The following is an 18277-nucleotide window of genomic DNA, read 5'->3' on the forward strand; positions in this document are numbered from 1 at the left end:
GCAGAATCAATGCAATATCTCAATATTCATCTTTGCTTCAGGGGAATTATCTACAGTACATACTACGGTCTGAGGTACTGATCAATTTCTCTGTCAGCAAACTGCATCGCGTGGTACGCGTTATGTAATTAGCAAAGAATGTACAATTAATCGCCCCGCGGACAGATTTAATGAAACGTTCGCGCCGGATTACACGACTCGTAGTTGTTAATCCGTCGAGGCGAAAGTCACGATAATTTACGCAGGAGTTAATTTCCGTTGAGTGCCGTTCGCTTATATAATGACACACTCGTGTCTTTTTAATTAACGCTCTAAGAGAACGCACTTCTGCACGCGATACAATCGACTCCTTCGTTCGGGAATGGACACGGTTTTTTAATTGCGATTAACTAAATATAGTTGCCAAATCATCGATGAATTTTGCTGAATTTTATGGAGTATAATCCGCGAAACTAATTGATTTGCTGATCATTTAAATTAAATATTTGATCAGTAGTAATTTTAAGTTAGACTGTGCGAAGTGTTGAATTGATTAATTATCCTCTATAGGACAATGTATAATTAGGAAATGATAAATGATTTTTGAAAGAGAGACGGAACAATAACGTTCGCACGATTAATAAATCCTACATAAACGATCCGTTTACGACAGCGAGCGGTTATTTGCAATTCGTAATTATTTAAAACGCTAGGTGGTGTACGCTAGGTAAAAGAGAAATTATTTAAACTAGGACGATTACTTTCAACAAATATATTATTGAAAATAAAATACATAAAACAGAACAACAGGTGTGTGTACAATCGATCATATTGCGAAAAAAAACTTTATTTCCAGTGCTGACAAAAATAAGTTGTTACAAAAGAAACGCAATCGCATGGATTGTAATAAACACCAAATTCGCTGGACAGAATATAAAAAGAAACGCCTGTAACAACGTTAATAAATTAACGGTATCGAATCTTGCTTTCGCTGCCCGAACACATGGATAGCCCGCGCGTCCTAATTGGGAACACTAATTCGAAAACATCGACTCAATTAGAAAACCTCCCCCGATCGAATTCCTTTAAACTCGGTTTGCTATAGAGGAAACTGTTGCGTACAGACAAGTTCCTGATTTCCAAGCCCGATCGAGATGGAAATCTTGATCCCTTGTTCTGGCAGTACTAAATCTAAGGCACTTCTCTGATACAAGCACCTTCTGTTTACACATTCGTCGGCGGCCTTTTAGCCGTACCAAGTGCATGTAAACGTGGTTTCTTCGATTGCTCGGTCATTCGATCGACCTACACTCTACCAAAAGCATTCCGGAAAAATGTTTCGCAGGTATCTCTTCGCGACGAATTAATTAATTCGGCCTTCCGAACACGTGTGTACATTAACACCTTATCTACTGGCTGTCCTCAAAATTGAGGGACAAATAATTGGACAAAAGATTATCTCGACTGGCGTTCTAATTATAAAATTAGATAGTAACATTTAAATATATACCAGGGAAATGTAAATAGAAGAACGCGTCTGTTCTCAAAAGTTTGTGCTAAATTATAAATGCCTGTATAATTGTTTCAACAATTATGCTATATGTTTAGAATCTCGATAATTGAACAGTTACTCGGCATATAACATCTGCAGTTCAGAAAATAGGCAATGATTAAACAGTGCGACAACGGTATACACTTTTTTGTGCAGTGTATGACATAATAAATGCATCGAACCGCAGACGAGTGCTCATTGTGCAGTTCAAAATCCGTGGAATGTTCTGATAGAGTTTAGATCGCTGGAGATACGTCTCGAGCAGATATTTTCTTGAAAATGCTGACAACGTGTCAAGTGAATCGTAAAAAATTGTTTCTAAATTCAACGCGCACTAGCGGGGATCATCGAAGGCTCCGATGATCCCTGGTAAATCTAGCTTGTTTCTCCCGCCGATGATCGGTCTAAGTATACGTCGAATGCTAGCTTCACCGTAGCGCGTATACAAAGTTCTTCACGAATTTCATTGGTACCAATATAACGCTGACAGCTTGAAAAAATATTGATATATTTATAATAAAAGTACCACTATTAGACACTTAACCATTAATAACTGCACCCATCGAAGTAATACTACGAGAATAAATAATGTTGATTCAGAAATAATCCTTAACGTACTTAAGTAGTCAGTATGCTCCGGTAGTGGATCTCGCGATCGTGTTACGTCTGTGTGTTTATGATATTTATTGTCTTATGTCGTTTTATGGAGATGAACGTATAGTAACAAACGATTACAGACAGCTACGGATATACAATCATATTTTTTTCCGATCGTTACAACTGTTTTTCCCTTATCGAGTGTACACGCGAATCTATCGTTCCTCGAGGTCGCCTAAATCGGTTGAATTTCAAAGATCATACACGATGAATTCTGTGTTGCGTCGATTACAGAAACGAAACGTCGGGTGTTCGATAAGCAAAGAAACGTTTTTCTTTTTTTCGTTTTTTTTCCATCGCGCTCGACGAGCAGAGAGATCTCGTTAACAGGGAAATGAGGAGAACGCGAGGAGCTAATTAAATTGGACCGCTCGCTAATTTCGTCCATAGAAAAAATATACTCTTCATCTTGGTTCCCGTGTTAACGGAGCTCAGGGTCGCGACACGCGCTAAGTACTAAGGCGCGTTTGCCCGTATCGCCGAACACAGGATATGTAAACGCATGTTTGTCTGCGATCGACTCGCCAGATCCCGCGTCGCGATTCGCGCATGGTTCTTCTTCGACCGTGTTCGCATTAATACGTTCGCGCGGAGCGTCGCCGCGGTTAAAAAATATAATATGTATACTCGACTAATGTATCAAATCGCGTAAGTAAGATCCTAATGGTCGTTCATAAAAAATTTTCCTAATCACACGCGAGTACCAAAAGTCTACGGGGGTTCATTCGTCCGCCATTAACACGGTCGAGACTACTGTCAGTTAGAATAAGTACACGCTTTAAAATGGAATCGGTGTCTTCAAATTGGTTCGAATGATCTCAGATATTATTGCGATGCTGATAACTATTGTTTTACCAGCTAAGCTGCCAAATCATTTTCGAGAACATTGCTTTCGGTTGGAATCTTGTATAAGGTGTTTTTAATTACTGTAGGGCCAAATAGCTCAATCTAAAACTATCTGAATACTCGTATACTCGAAGTGTATTTTGATCTATTTTATAATAAAATTGTCTCGTTTTGTTTAACAGTCAGTATAAATTAGTCGTTGTTAGTACTCCAGAATTAATCAATCTCTTATGTATGTATGACCAGTATAATCGTGATGAATAAATGATAATTTTAGAAAAAACTTGTTCGAAGTGCACACAGTTTGTCGAAAAATTTGATTTCTGATTTTTTAAATTGGTCAACACGGTCAAGAGATTAATACTTCAAATTGTTAGGATACAAAATATTATTTATTGGCAGTCCTTTTAATAAATTGTCCAGCAGTCTTTACAAACACGTTTGTATTTTTATGAGATGCAGAATAAAAGGTATCAAAAAGTATTCGAATACTTTGTCACGTTATTTAAATATTTCACTAATTTTCTAATAGCCATAGTCAGTGCAATGTTCTAGTGCTTGAAGGTCTTTTTGATTTTTTCATTCCAAAGGAAAAGCAGTCTTCTCGAAAATCTTCAGATCGTTCAAACCGATTTAAATGAATGTTATTCCGTTTTGAAGTGTGTACTTTGTGGCTGCGTTTTTATCGTAACGGCTTCTTTTTTAAACGTTTTCTTATCAAATCCACCTATCCATGATCCCTGAGTAAAAAAGCGTCAATGCATAGGACATTGAGGAGAAACAAATTACTATCTAAATCGTTGTGCCACCATTTTGATGTTTCCGGGTGTACGCGGCGAAGACGATCTTCGGGAACAGGTGTACACCTTTTCTCTCAAACCAGAGTCACCTGTCGCGTCGCATTCCTTATGCGATTACAAAAAATCATTTCTCGGCTCTAGATCAGAGCCAGTCGTATAAATGATCCGGCTCGATCGTTTCGCGTACACAGAATCGTCGTTCCGGGGGTTTAAAGCGGAATCGGACACGCAAGTTATGATTGCGTTTAGGTCGTCGATTATGAGCGGCGCCACTCGGCGGTTAGATGACTTACTTACAAGGTGTGAGCATGACAATGACAATGAATACGGTTAACAGGCTTTCAATGACTTGTCCGCGTGGGCCAATGTCAGCGACCCTACCAGAGACACCAAAGTACGGTCCAACCATGTTATGGGATTTGGATACAGCAAGCCACCCTCGTAAAAGCCAAGATGGCCGCCATGAGCCAGTTCTATGTATATTGTGTTAGGGTGATTTTCTGTAACAAAAGTATCGTCATTAAATAAATTCTTCAAATGTTGCTTTAAGTGGCAATAATGAAAAATGCTTTTTGTCATATAAATTGTCATAAATTTGCATTCCTTATCGTTATCACGATTTTGTATTTTATAAATATTTGAAGTTTGGGAAACTTGCGTCTATGCGGACATTGGCATTATTTGAAGGTCTCGGATAAACGCAAATATAGATGCTAATATCACAAAAAAATGATAAAACACTCTATCTGAGATAGATAGCATGGTTAACGTGACCGTCTGTCACGTTTCCCTGCTAACGGAACCATGGCAATGGCCTACATTGACCAAGGTCCGCCGAGGTCAGTTCCTCAGACCCAAACATAATGGTGCCCCGCGGATGAATTCGAAATGAACCGAATGATCACTCACTGGCGTGATTCTTCATGGGTTCCAGCAATTTCTCAGGTACAATGGGATCATCCAACGCGTTGATGAACACCATGGGCGTCGTTATGTTATTGAGGTAAAAAATAGAGCTACTCCATTTGTACATTTCCGACACAGATCTGAAATTGTGCACCTGTTTTGCAAACAAATAAGAATTAATTCGTGCGAGCTTCCATAAAATGTATTGATGATTCTCTTAATTCATTAGACATGTTTTAGTATTTTTTATGTGAAATTGATTTACCTTCCTCGTATACGCTTCGTCCAATTCCGGCAACGTCGCCGCAGCGATGATGTCACGTTCGATCAAGTTGTACTTCTGCTTAACTTCCTCGGATAATAGTATGTGCTTATGCTTAAGGATAATACTTTTCACCGACTCCGACATTATGTAGAGGTAAAAGCGCCGGAAGTTTTGCCAGTTAAGTAGGAACTTCGTACCTCTGAACAGAAAATAATCAATAAATAATTTTAATTACTACGTTTTTTTTGTATCAGTCACACTATATGCAAGGCCATTTTTAAGTGCGGCTAAACATTGAGCACTTTTCGAACTACTGCAGAAAATAGATGTCTTAACACTGTCACTGTTCAGGTCACCGAAATCGAACACAAATGAAATGAGAGATTTTTGAAGGCGATAACAGATAATCTGTAGAAAAAAATATAGAAAAATGCAATATTTTATGGGCAAGTTCGTATGGATTTTCACGTGGCAAATGCGCTTAGATCCCCGGTCCAACGACTTATATACGGGTCAGTGAACGGTGAACGTGTTAACAACCGAACAGTCTAAAACATGGTAAAACTAAATCATACGCTCTTAGGCTTTGGCACGTTAGTGGGATTCTGGTCCCGCATGAAATGAGTTTATGACTCCAGAATCCAGAGAACGAAAGAAGCCCTGTGTGCTCGATTAATTGAAAGTGAAACGGACAATATAAATATTTACTGAATCTTCGTTAATACTGTTCTATTTTCGTTGGTTAATTAAGACTGCTGGAAGCCCAGTATCGTCTAGGCTAATCTTGCTCGACGCTTCGTGATCGCCCTCGAACAGAATTGTTTAGAGAACATCACCGGTGAAAATTGTTGTACTTACTCGAGAGCGTTGTATCCCTGACAAATAGATATACCACCGATTATGTTCGACAACTTGTTCGAGCCCCTTTCACCCAGGTACTTGGTCACCAGATTGCCACCTAAGCTGAACCCGATGCACACGATCTTCGTGTTCGGGTGCTTCTCCACCAGGCTCTGCAGCATCACGTGATAGTCCTCCGTGTGCCCTACAGAAAGTTCATTACAGATTCAATTAACGCAGCCGGCTATCCCGTCGGGTTTATTGAATATTTAACCCTCATTCGTTCGTCGTTAGCGCAACTCAATTTGCACCTCGGCGCCAAGACGATGCTGTGCAATGACCATGGAAATGCAGATTACTGAATTTACAAATTCTCTCGTTCGCGTTAAAGAAAATGAAGTTCCCTTCGCTTTTAATTCGGGGAAAATTGTTTCATCTTCGGTTTCATTGGTTCAATTACATAGCTCGATTGTATAGTACCTACAAGCCAATGGTTCGTCAGCCTGATAATATGTTAAGTAAAATAATCTATCAACGGACTGCGATTATTTATGCAAATATTTTCCGAAAACAGGAAAATCATTAAAATTAATGTATTTACGTGAAAATACGGTTTACCAAAATAGAAATATTGTACACGTTATACATAGTGCTAATTTTTATAGATAATATCGTCACTTTAACACCTACTCGACTGATGGCCACTGTAATTTGAAAGATAGATTCCTTAGCACAAAATAGTGTGCAATTTCCTTATCATATAATTTTATTCTATTATATTGTTATCGTTCAAATGTATACATTATCATACATTTGAATATTCTACATATTTTGAATTATACAAATGCGAGCCTTCAAATCAGTGGAGTTCGTTCTCCTCGTTTTTGAATATGCAAACGTATGGACAAACGTAGACGAATTTTTCCGAAAAAAAATATGTCGGTCGATTTCTGCGTTTGCCCAGCTGAACCATGACACCATGGATGAAACCGTGTCGAACGGATGAGAGTTAATGTGGCCCGAGGGGACTGCTTCACAAATTGGTCTAGAAAGTTGCTAACGATACGATACGAAGGTCGATCATCGAAATAGCAGGACGTTCACCTACCGTACGAAAAGATTCGTGGCGCGGTGACCTTTACGCTGGGCAGGACACCGACATGATTAAGTACAGCGCATCGATACCCATGGCACTGGACAAAGTGCACAAATGTTCTGATATAGACGCTCTCGGAGCTGTTGCAGATACCGGGGCAAATGGCGATGGTAACATCATCTGTGGTAACAGAAACATCACGTTGCGGAACGTTAAATAGCTTGATTCGCGCGACGAACGGATGATTCGAATTCTCCGTGCCTCGACGAGCTGCAACTCTTTAAACGGAGAACCTGCACGCAATTATAGAATTCGCAGAAATGATTTATATATTGCTGGCCTTCATCAAAGTTTAATCGCGTTGCAGAGATGATCGAAACGACGCTAAATTCTGCGTTTGCAACGCCGACGTTCGCAGCTTCGAAAATCAGCGTCGAGATGCTCCAGACATCGATCGTAACGTTGCGGCAACAGAAAACTATATTGCCGAACGTTCAATAGCTTGTTTGCATCATAAACAGACCATTCAATCTGTTCGGTAAAGATTATTTACCGGAATCGGCACAATAGGATCGTTAAATATGTATGAACTGCAAGGAACTTGGAATATTTCTCATGCAAACGAATTTCAATTGCGCGTTTTTAATAACAAATTGTCTGGCACGCAGACGATGAATAGCCTTCAAGTTTTTATTAGCGCATAGAGAGCATAACAGTCATCAATGAATACGCTGTTTAAGAAAAATGACTTCTTTATGCGTCACCTAAATTGCAGAACGTGTGTTTGCTCGGTAATATTATAATAAACGTGACGAGTGTACAGGTGTCCTTTGACCAAACAAACTGACCTTCGTAGTCATTAGTCAACGGTTGATAAAGATCGTAGGTGAGGGTAGTATCATCTGGAAGGGCGATGGAGACCCGTCCGCCAATCGGCCAAGGGCAACGGACGCGTCCGATAATACTGTGGACTATGGTCTGTACGTGGCCGCTGAAACCCCATAATCTTGTTGGTTTGTATCTGAAATGTGAAAAGGACCATGGATAATTACAACGTATTAAACTTTAAGTCAGCATAAAGGGGTCGTTTTCAAAAATTGGTCCCGGAGTAACGAGACGATCAACGTCGAGCAAGGATCAGGTTCGTGGCTGCTGTTTCTCAGACGTCTATCTCGTTACTGCTGACTGTATTCGCCATAATTTACAAGGCAAACACTGTGGGACCGTAATGCCTGACTACTGAGTCACGTTCTACGCGCTGTGTACGCTCTTATCTATTATAAACGGCGTGTCTTTAATGCCTAACCTTGCGCGACCCTGACAATCGTAACGCCAGACGGTGTTACATCTACGGAGTTTCACTCGTCGACCACAATTATTATATCGCTGGAAATTCAGAAACATTTCGCTGACCCGATCATTCCGTAAAACTGATTCGTTAAATGAGCGATCAATTTATCGGCCACTAACGATTACAGTTTCGAGGATGAATCACAAACGGATGATCAAAATTTATCCAAAGAACACTGAATGTTTGTTTCCTCGTCAACGATAGCAGAGAAGTCTCGACATTAATACATAGAATCGAACCTAAGATAGCCCGTTCATGACCTAGAACAATCATCTATAAAAATCACAAGGTTGTGCTGAATCGGTTACGACATTTTCTAATCGTCCAGTTCACCTTTCTAAAAATAGTGCTCCTATAAAAACACGCTGGAAATCGCGGTTTGTTACTGTCCTTATGCAACTGCTTAATAAGATGCACTCACGCAAATGCTCTCGAAAGCCCCCTCATCCTCGTTATGTCACTTTATCGAATAGGGGATCGTTTTCCGAAAGCGTGGACTACAATAATTCGGTATTTATTTCAAGATCGATGAACATAATACATCACCATATCGACAACAATGCGAAGAATCTTAAAAAATAAATTTTGTTTTTCTGGGAAAATTGTATCGATTAGCTAGAAAACCAGTTCCACGAAAATCAACGAAATTCCAGACGGTTTGTCGACTTTCGAAAAACTTAGTCCGTTAGAAAATGTATTCAAGCGCTTATCGCGAGCCGTCGTATTTTTCTAGAAGAAGACGTCCACGGTATAATTAGCAAATTAGTCCCAGGGTGGAAGCTGGTCGAAAAAAATCCGTGTCAACGGCGTGGCTGGCGTCCAAAGACAATCACCCGTCCCGATATGTCTCCGAGATTAGAAAACACCGGGACAGGACGCGTCATGTAAATCAGCCGACACACTTCCTAGTCCAGCAATTATGTTTTTCGACGTCCGGACTGGTTTCAGGGGCACAGTCACCCATTGTGCTCTCGCCGCACGGCATCGCGCGAAAGTGTGTCTTTTCTTTCGCGGGGATTCTGTAATTTTTACCGTCGTTTACCGGTGGGCCGGCTCGGTCGCGAAACGACCACGTAGTTGGCAACGGATTATTAAGCGGCGTTATTGTAGTCCTGCAAAAGAACCGCCGGTGGTTCAGTGGAGCATAGGAATCCGCGGGCGAATCACCGGGGCGTTCGCCGGCGGGACACACGCGTGAAACGTACCTTTTGCGACGCACAAAAGGAGAAATCGGCCGCTTCCACTTTTTACCGCGGGCATTTCTTCGGGGCGTGCCACCTTCCCGAACGCGACCTTTTCCACTTGTTCGGCCATAATCGTAAAACTGTCTTCGGCGTCTGCGGTCGAACGAGAACAAACGATTTTTGTTGTTGCAAAAAAAATGCTCGCCGGCCGTTTCGGGTTTTGCGGATGGCTTCTCTCGTAAAGTTTACGTTGCTCTCTATTCATCAATGGGTCCTACATAGAGCAAGTAACGATACCATTCGAGCACTTTCTCGAACGGGACAACTTTTTGTCCAGAGTGGTCGAAATACCTTGAACTTTATTTCGAATGTTGCACCGACCGGTTTACTAGGCAACGGTAACGAGATTTTTGCAAATATTTTAGACGTTCGTCGATAAACCTTCTTATCTGGGAATATAATACTGTATGTTATTACTGGACTTAAAAAACCGGGCGAGATAACTGGATTCCAAGCGATTTTCTTTTCGTCCGGTCTTTTCTTTCGTTGTTAATTATATTCCGCAGACAATCTCGCGGTTATAGAGAGTTGAATTGTTCTATGTAGAGTATACCACCGAAACTTATCTTCTCCGGCAATTATGCTAACAGACTGTGTACTCATATTTGCATAGAAAGCTAGAAACGATTCGAAGATGAACACTGAAAAATGATATGTACAAGGTACTGCACCCTGTAATGAATGACGAACTACGCAGCGAACAATAGAAGATTATTGGGTTTGTTAAAAGCCTGTTTACGAATGTGAAAACATTAATCGTAGAAAGTCATGCCCAGGTGTATGACGATTCAATATTTTCAATACGTGGATCTTAGACGAGGGAAATGCTTGTAGAAGATGAACCTGACCTAAAATCATTTTTCGAACGGACGACAAACCGTAATTATATTTGAACAAGAATTCGGTCATAGTTTACTACCAAGCTAATCATTTTCATAAGAAGCGAAACGGATCGTAAACGGTTCCGAACATTTTCCAGCTGGTTTGCTTCAATCTTTTAACGGCATCCAGGTGATTTATGGGTTTTTACTGCCACTGTCACTTGATTTTACGCGGCTTAATAACAAGCTTCGATGTTTCGCAAAGGAAAAACCATGCAGAGTGCAGATGATAATTAGTTGGAGAGAAGAAGATCTGATCGCAAGATAGAAAAAAACGACACATAGATTGCTAGAACGAGCCATCGAAGGCCGTTATTGGACTTAAGAGTCGCGTCGTGTCGTGAACTTCCGGTCCTCAAGGCGAAGAATCGCGTTACGGAATATTTGATTACAAAGAGCAGGATTATCCCGAGGTTCGCATAATTTTTTTGTAGCTCGAACTAATTCGACTTAGATCCGATGGAAGTGACTTGGAACTGACCGATGCCAGGTGACTCATCATCGAATCTGTTCATGGTAGCCTTACGATCGTGCGTCGAACCTTTGCCGAATGCAAGAACCTTCTGCATCGTATGAAATTTGATTCGGCAAAATACCATTCTTCAAGACTCATCTCGGTGTCGGTAATTTCAGATATCGTGGCCAGAGAGAGAGAGAGAGAGAACGAAACGCGACGCAATAGAAACGTGAGAAGTGTGTGAGGAAACTGTTACGTTATTATCAATCTACTGGAACGATTAACCGTAGAAAGTGATTTTATGGATTTACGGCCGATGAAAATGAAATAGAAAATAGTAAAAGTTGTTGAAACATTTGCTAACACCGCTCGGTTACTATTAACTTACTGAACCGATTAAAGCCTCGCTGAGACAATTAAGAATAGAAATCGCTTTCTTTTTAACTCCGAGTTCTTCGACCTGATGCAAAAACCATTAATTCTCTGCGAAGATCCATGGTGATTCAACATAAGAAATTTTTAATCGTGAACCAAAAAATAATTTCTTTCGAAATAATAACCGAGTAGAAAGCATCGAAAAGCTTCCTTCCGCGGCATAGTAATTCGGAAATCAATCGTTACGTTTCCTGTAGACCGTGGACAAACTGCTAAACGAATTCGCCAAAGAGTTTGCACAAAGTTTCGCAAACTTCCTGCTAGTAAATTCAGTTATCGACCGAAAGAAGGATAAAGCCATGGCCTGCAATGTTACTCAGAACTGCATAACGAACTGGTTTATGATCTCTTGTGCAACACCGTGTGGCCCAGAAAATTTGCCACGCGCGGTATGCCGTCGCGGAACGTCTTCGGCTGCTTGCTCTTATCAAACGAACTGCATAAATTTGCAACGCGATCGAACAGAGTTCAGGGTTCTTCTGGGAACGATTTCGCTCGATTCGCGAATTTCCCAGCGTTTTTGTTTCGCGGTTCATCCGCTTGAACCTATGTCCCTTAGCATTACCTGTTGTCCCCTTTGATCGAAAGCTCGGAAAAATTCCCCGGGAACCGGCATACGAATTTTATATTACCTCCGCGCATCGATACGCGCTCGATATTCGACCTGAATTTTTCACAAAACTCATTTCTTTAGCGCGACGCGAGCCGCCGCCGCCGCGAAATTACTCCGCGCTCGTTCGATATCTCTGTTGCATCCTTGTGCTTAATTAAAACGTGCGCGTTATCGCCGACTCGCAAGTTCATCGAGTAGTGGAAACGGATACTAATTGATCGTGCAAGTATATCGATCCCGGAAGGTGCGCGAAACGGGACATGCAATTAGAACAGCTCGCGAACGGAGAATAAACGCGCGGTTACGCAAAAATGGATTCTGCAAGAATTTAATACCAGCTATATGCAGTTTATTTTATCTCTCGTCGATATAGATTAGTGCAACATTTAGCGAAAATAATAGTTAATTAAACCAAATTGATATAGGGAAAATAAAACTTTAAATGCCTTTTTCTTTTTGCTGCTAGGCATATCTATCTCGGTATTGAATCAGAACAACGACGTATCGAACTCCGTAAACGGTTTCAAACAGTATACAGAATTAATTATTTCTACATAGATTCCAGTGAAAGCGCACGTTCTTAGAAACATCCAATTCTTTAGCGGGATCGTGGACAGTTCTTTCCCATTCTCACGAGGATCAATGCAGGACTGTTTACTTATCGGAAGACCACAGTGGACAAGCTCGTTGCAAGAAGTTGGGAAATATATTTCCCAACGTTGCGAATCGAGTAAAATTCACAAGTGTGCGATGCTGGTCGCTCGAAAAAGGTGAAACTTATCGGCGCTGGTGAATTCTCAGCTGTCGATCTATTTATCTAGCACTTGGGGCACGCTATCTCTGAAAAGAAGGCAGAACAACTCGGCCACGCAATGGCGCTTCGAAAAATGTTCAAGCATTTTTTGGAGTGGATTATAAGCGCAGTTGCGTACGTCACAGTTTTCCGATTGCGAGAAGCAAGGCGTGTTAATGTTTCCTTAACATGTATATTGTTTGCTGACATATGTACTGTTTGCTAACATATGTACTGTTTACTAACATATGTACTGTTTACTAACATATGTACTGTTTACTAACATATGTATTGTTTGCTGACCAAATATAATTTAGAGTTAAGTTAATTCACAGTAACCTCATGATTTATTTTACATGTCTTTTTATCATTTTGACATGCATGGATTATACATTAAGACGCGAATAAACATTTTCGAGATCGCAACTTACGCCACTGTAATTCCAATCCATTCAATTAAAAAAAAATCAGACTGGCCGATATCGGATTAGAAATTCCGCACATGTTTTCAGCTTATGCAAAGTTTTCAGTCTAGTTTTGCGCTCGATGCAACAATCGTGGCTGCATTTGTTGTAGGCTATAGTGACCAACAGTCATGGTCAGGGTATAATCGATCGAATGTGAACGTTTAGCTTGTTTTCGTTACACTGAATGCGGTCCGATAATGATTCGCGTGTCGCACACGTTTGCATTTTCTTGCGGGGGAAGCAAAAGCGGAGCTACGGAGACTAAATGAAATCAAGCTTTTCGCGGCTATCTCCGGGAACGGAAATAGAACGTCGCAGAAGAAAGGGAACGCTTAGAAACGCTGGATAAAATGAAAAGCGAGCGTGTTTCCGATACGTTTTTCAGATCTCTGCGACTTACGCGTGTTCCAGAAATCCTGAATGTTGCAAAAGCTTCTTCAGATTTCGTAGAATCAGCGGTGGAGCGTCGTGAAAAAACTGCGATTTCCGTAATCTCTAGATTGTTTCGATTTTCGTTGTAAACTCAGATAAAAAAAACATTAAAGATACAATTACTTTATTTGGTCGTTTCAAGCAATCGTAATTTCTGCTAAAACTTTTCCCTAGTAAACTAAATTCCTCCAACATATATTTTATCTTGTAGATACAACTGAATAATTATATTGCAATTTCTGATAAAAGTGAATCCGCTCTGACGTATGAAACAATATCTGAAACTTGAGATCCTCTCGTTGATAAAATAGAGACAATGGAACAAAAGACTTGTGCCACGTTGTAGCTAAAGGTGAAGTTGCACTATAAAAGGTTAAAACTGTGTGAACATCGTCTGTAGATTAACGAACGTGTTCTGCGGCGACTGGAACAGCTTCGACAAACATTGTATAATAATTTGACGGGATTGATAATCCTGTAGAAATGATGAATCACTCGTGGTAAAAATTTGCAAAGCACGTGAAAGAACGGGCGTGCAGCGATATGAAGAAATCGCGAGGATAAGGCTTGACATTGTAGAGTCCGACGGGGTGAACCGGACAAACAATCGCATGCAGCGGTGATTGATTTTTCGTTCTGCTTGGCGGGCAGATTTTTTTACAGCGATCGCAAGCCAACGATACGCAATCGTTGTCGAAATGATAAGGTTCGCCGACGAAGAACGGCCATGCGAACACGATTTCGCTGTGACAAGCGCAATTACGAGGAGGAATTTCATTCTTCGGGGCGGAAGTAAAAGCGAAAGCAACGAGATTGCTAGGAAACACGATCACTGGATAGACTGCAGGAAGTCTTTCTTTGGGCATGCACCGGCATAAGTTATTATTCAATATCGATTCGGCCGGGGATTAAAACCGATCCCGGCACGGGACCCGTGCTATCTTGCGACCTAGCCAGTGAAATTCGTCAAATTCCTGCGGTAACAATGTCGCCAATCGTTATCGTTTCCCGTTAGTCGTTTATCGGTCTCGAGTGCCGTTATCACGATACATCTCGACGCTGCAACACAATTAGATCCTGTAACTACTTAACACAAGCGAGCTCCATTTTCATAATTTTAATGCCGCCGCCGACCGCTTGCAAGTTTTGCACAGCGAAACTGTATTTTTAGCGACGATCGACTCGACTGATTTACTGGCGTGGATTGTTGTCGGTTCGCATGGCAAGCAGAGTCTCTTCCATAAATAATCGACTTTTTTACCGAAGTTCCACCCAACGTGTAAAAAGTCGCCGCGACTTGCTGCACGCGGTTTTATTTTAATGTTAATTCGTCTTCGCGCGTGGACTTTTCTGAGGAAACGTGTTTGCACAATGGCGCACAACGTGGCGAGTGGTATCGACGCGTTAGTCATCGTCCCCGATGTCTACCTCTTTCATTTACAAATTTCGTCGCGTCTTCTAAACAAGTTTGCCGTGGTCAGGTATCAAATAACAAAAAAGAGAATGCAAATAACATTGTGAGAAAACAATGGACGTTTATTGAAAAGGATCTGTTCGAAATATGCGGCGTTACATTATCGAACGGTAGAGATCGTAAAAATACGATTGAAAGGTGGAGGACAAGATCAACGATGTTATTATAACGGATTAACATTAAGTATTCTAAATGAGAATAATGATGTCATTTATCGGTAAATTACTCAATATTTAGAATCTGCAGATAATGTGGCAGTTTTATGAGTCATTTCTCATTTCCATATCGCTTACTTTGTAAGTAAATGCATGAATGAATTCACCTGCTTTATACACTGGAAACCATTTGCATATTCTACGATCGTTCTTCGAAGGACACCGATAGATTTGAATGCCAATTTCGGTCGCCCTTATCACCTCTAAAACCTTTTAAACGTATTCACGCGTTTACTGCAATAATTGTTTTGACTAAAGTCAGAGATAACGTGTAAAACAGTTTTACGTAAGAAACCATTATATCGTTACAACAGTCACAACGACACGTTCATAGTTAAATATGTATATTTCTGTTTAACAGTCACAGGAAATTACATATCGTTCACAACGCGTACTACATATTGTTGTTCTAGAAATAGTTATTATGTAGTTGCCGCGTTATGTCAGCTGTCAGTTTCTGTTCATCGACCATTTTTTACCAAGGTCAACGCGAAAGGTATTATTGACATAAAAGATTTTTCATGTATGTCTACAATAATACAATGGTCGTTAAATAGCCTCTAACAATTATGTTCGCGGATATTGAGTGGAAACGTTGTTCAAATTATATAACTCAACCAATTTCACAATTTGGTGCTCCAATTAAGCGTCGTTAAAAAAAAATAAATGGAAAGACTGTATCAATAAATGGCTAGCTGCATTAGAAGATAACGCGTTAGTCACCCACCGATAACTATGATGCAGGCAGACCAAAGCGGTTGTACAGTGAGGTCATAGTTAATCAGAAGAAATCATCATGCTGGCCCCGAAATGGCAGAGCATTCGTCGCCAATGAGTCTATCTTCCGCCGATCGCTACGGTTTCCTTGAATCGTTAACCGCGTTATAATTCATCATTTGTCGTCATTAACATTATAAATTGCACACGTTTAAAATTCATCGGGACCGTTCGATAAACAGCAGCGGAATAGTTTCCCATGATCACGTGACCGCGATACCTGGCCCAGAGATTAGCCACGACTAATTAAGTTTTCCCTTGAACCGATCAAGAGAGCCTATTTTCGAACAACGTTCCATCGTGTTCGAGAAACAACGGCTCATTCGAAGTATTTATAAAGTTCGTTAACAATGTACCGTGAACAAAATAAAATATCAATTATTTTTTTATCACAGTTGGCAGACAAACTCTAACACATGCGTAATTTCGGACAATGCAGGGTTCATTTGAAATGGCAAGTTGACACGTTCTAGAGCTTTCTAATGACATAATTAGAAAGACTGACAAGGGGTCATTGCCTATTGATGGAAACTAGATCACACCGGCGCCGGACGATCATCGGAACATTTTTACCTGACAATCGTTTAAGCCTGACGAATTTTCGTGGTTATTGATCCAGTAGACTCTACCGATATTCTTTACTTTAGATTATCCTGGCGATCGTATCTAAAACCCTGGCGGACCATAGATGATCTCCGATCTGGCAACGCCATGCAAACGTAGCATCTACGAAAAATCTCAGGCGTCCCAGGTGTGACCTAACCTCACTTTCTTGACACGATCATACAGCATTGGGCCAAACGGTGCAACTTATGGTAGTTTCAGGTCGGCGATACATCAAGGCTGGTGTAACTTACGGTTCTGCGATGACCGGCGCGATCTTCAAGATCGTCGTAAGGAAGGTCTGGTCCTTACAGAGAATCAACGGCCGCTGCGGTGAACTGTTTACGTTCAATATTCTGAACAGGATGCACAGGATCACGGCGAACACTGCCAACAATGCCGTGGACATTTTTTCTGTGTTGTCGTTGACCGATGTCTGGCAAGAAAAAATAATTCTACGCTCTGTCTTCCCGACTGTTAGACGGTCGTCTACTCGTCTGGAAGAACTAGCCCGATGTCTGTCCTCGAGATTCGCGAACAGGTCCGGTTTACTTGTCGCCGTGGCTTGCGGACGATCCACTCGTGACGAAGACTCTGCGCGACTGTTTCGCGTGTGTTTTACCGGCACCGGCACTTCTTGACGGTCGATTTGCGCGTGCCTATCAATAGTTACGTTCGCGGAACCTCCATCTGTCCGCACCGCTCGAAATTTCAATACGAACAACGAGAAAGAGAGTGGCCAGAGAGGGAAAGAGAAGGAGAGTGGCCAGAGAGAGGGAGAGAGGGAGAGAGAGAGAGGATGAGCGAGAGATAGTGATGAAGAGGGGATGAAGCGATGGAAAAGGACGCGCACGATCAGTGGTGAAATTTTTAGACTCTCTTCTAGGATACAGATGCCTCGATCATGGTACAGACGCGAATGCAGGCCACCAAAATACTTACCAGTTTTTCGAATCCACTGTATTGGCTAAGGAGCCTTTCTTTGTCTTCTCTTTCTTGCCTTGCGGTTCTAGGGGGTTTCAAGATCCGACATACGGTTTTCTTGGTTCCAGCACCGCCGTTATACTCTCTGGTTGTGCTGCACCCCTGAGATATATTAAACCAGGGTGGCTCAATTTTGTTATATTTTTGGTAGTAAACATATTTGAAATACGAAAAGTCTACATGCGCGAAGAGAATGTTGGTTGAAAGATGATCATGAGTTGAAGTTACTGGTCATTGGTTTTATTGCACCTCTGGTGGTCGATCGAACTAGGGTTATTCTTTAATTAGCCGTATGTTTGGTAGGGAGTATTTTAAAAATGCTGAAACACGTTGTTTGAAAAGATGGTTACGTTATCTAAGAATTCGTTTGTCGTTATCTTCATCGTTGAAAAATAATTCAATACTTTACTGTGCTGTTTTAATTTGTAATTCTGATGTCACTGTAAGTCTTAAAAAAAATATTTGTCGCTAAAGATAGTCTTCTAGAAGCGTATTTAAATTAACTTGTAGTTAACCAATCGTTTAAACCTTGAGAATTACATGCGAAACAATTTTCAAATTCAAGAAATTACGCATTTTGTTTAAATTACGCTTTTTACGCTGATATAAA

General features: G+C 40.9%; 1 protein-coding gene across 1 annotated transcript; it reads right to left on the bottom strand.

The window, feature by feature from the left end:
- Nucleotides 1–805: 805 nt before the first annotated feature.
- On the bottom strand, nucleotides 806–17386 carry Hydr2 (abhydrolase domain-containing protein 2). Its single transcript, XM_078177534.1, has 7 exons — nucleotides 16938–17386; nucleotides 7790–7962; nucleotides 6954–7121; nucleotides 5864–6050; nucleotides 5006–5204; nucleotides 4744–4894; nucleotides 806–4334 (listed from the first exon to the last, which is right to left on the bottom strand). The coding sequence occupies exons 1-7, from the start codon at nucleotides 17090–17092 to the stop codon at nucleotides 4165–4167; spliced, it is 1203 nt and encodes a 400-aa protein (XP_078033660.1). The 5' UTR covers nucleotides 17093–17386; the 3' UTR covers nucleotides 806–4164.
- Between the last annotated feature and the right edge of the window lie 891 nt (nucleotides 17387–18277).

This window comes from Augochlora pura, chromosome 3, assembly GCF_028453695.1.
Source record: "Augochlora pura isolate Apur16 chromosome 3, APUR_v2.2.1, whole genome shotgun sequence".
In the NCBI taxonomy this organism is placed as follows: domain Eukaryota; kingdom Metazoa; phylum Arthropoda; class Insecta; order Hymenoptera; family Halictidae; genus Augochlora; species Augochlora pura.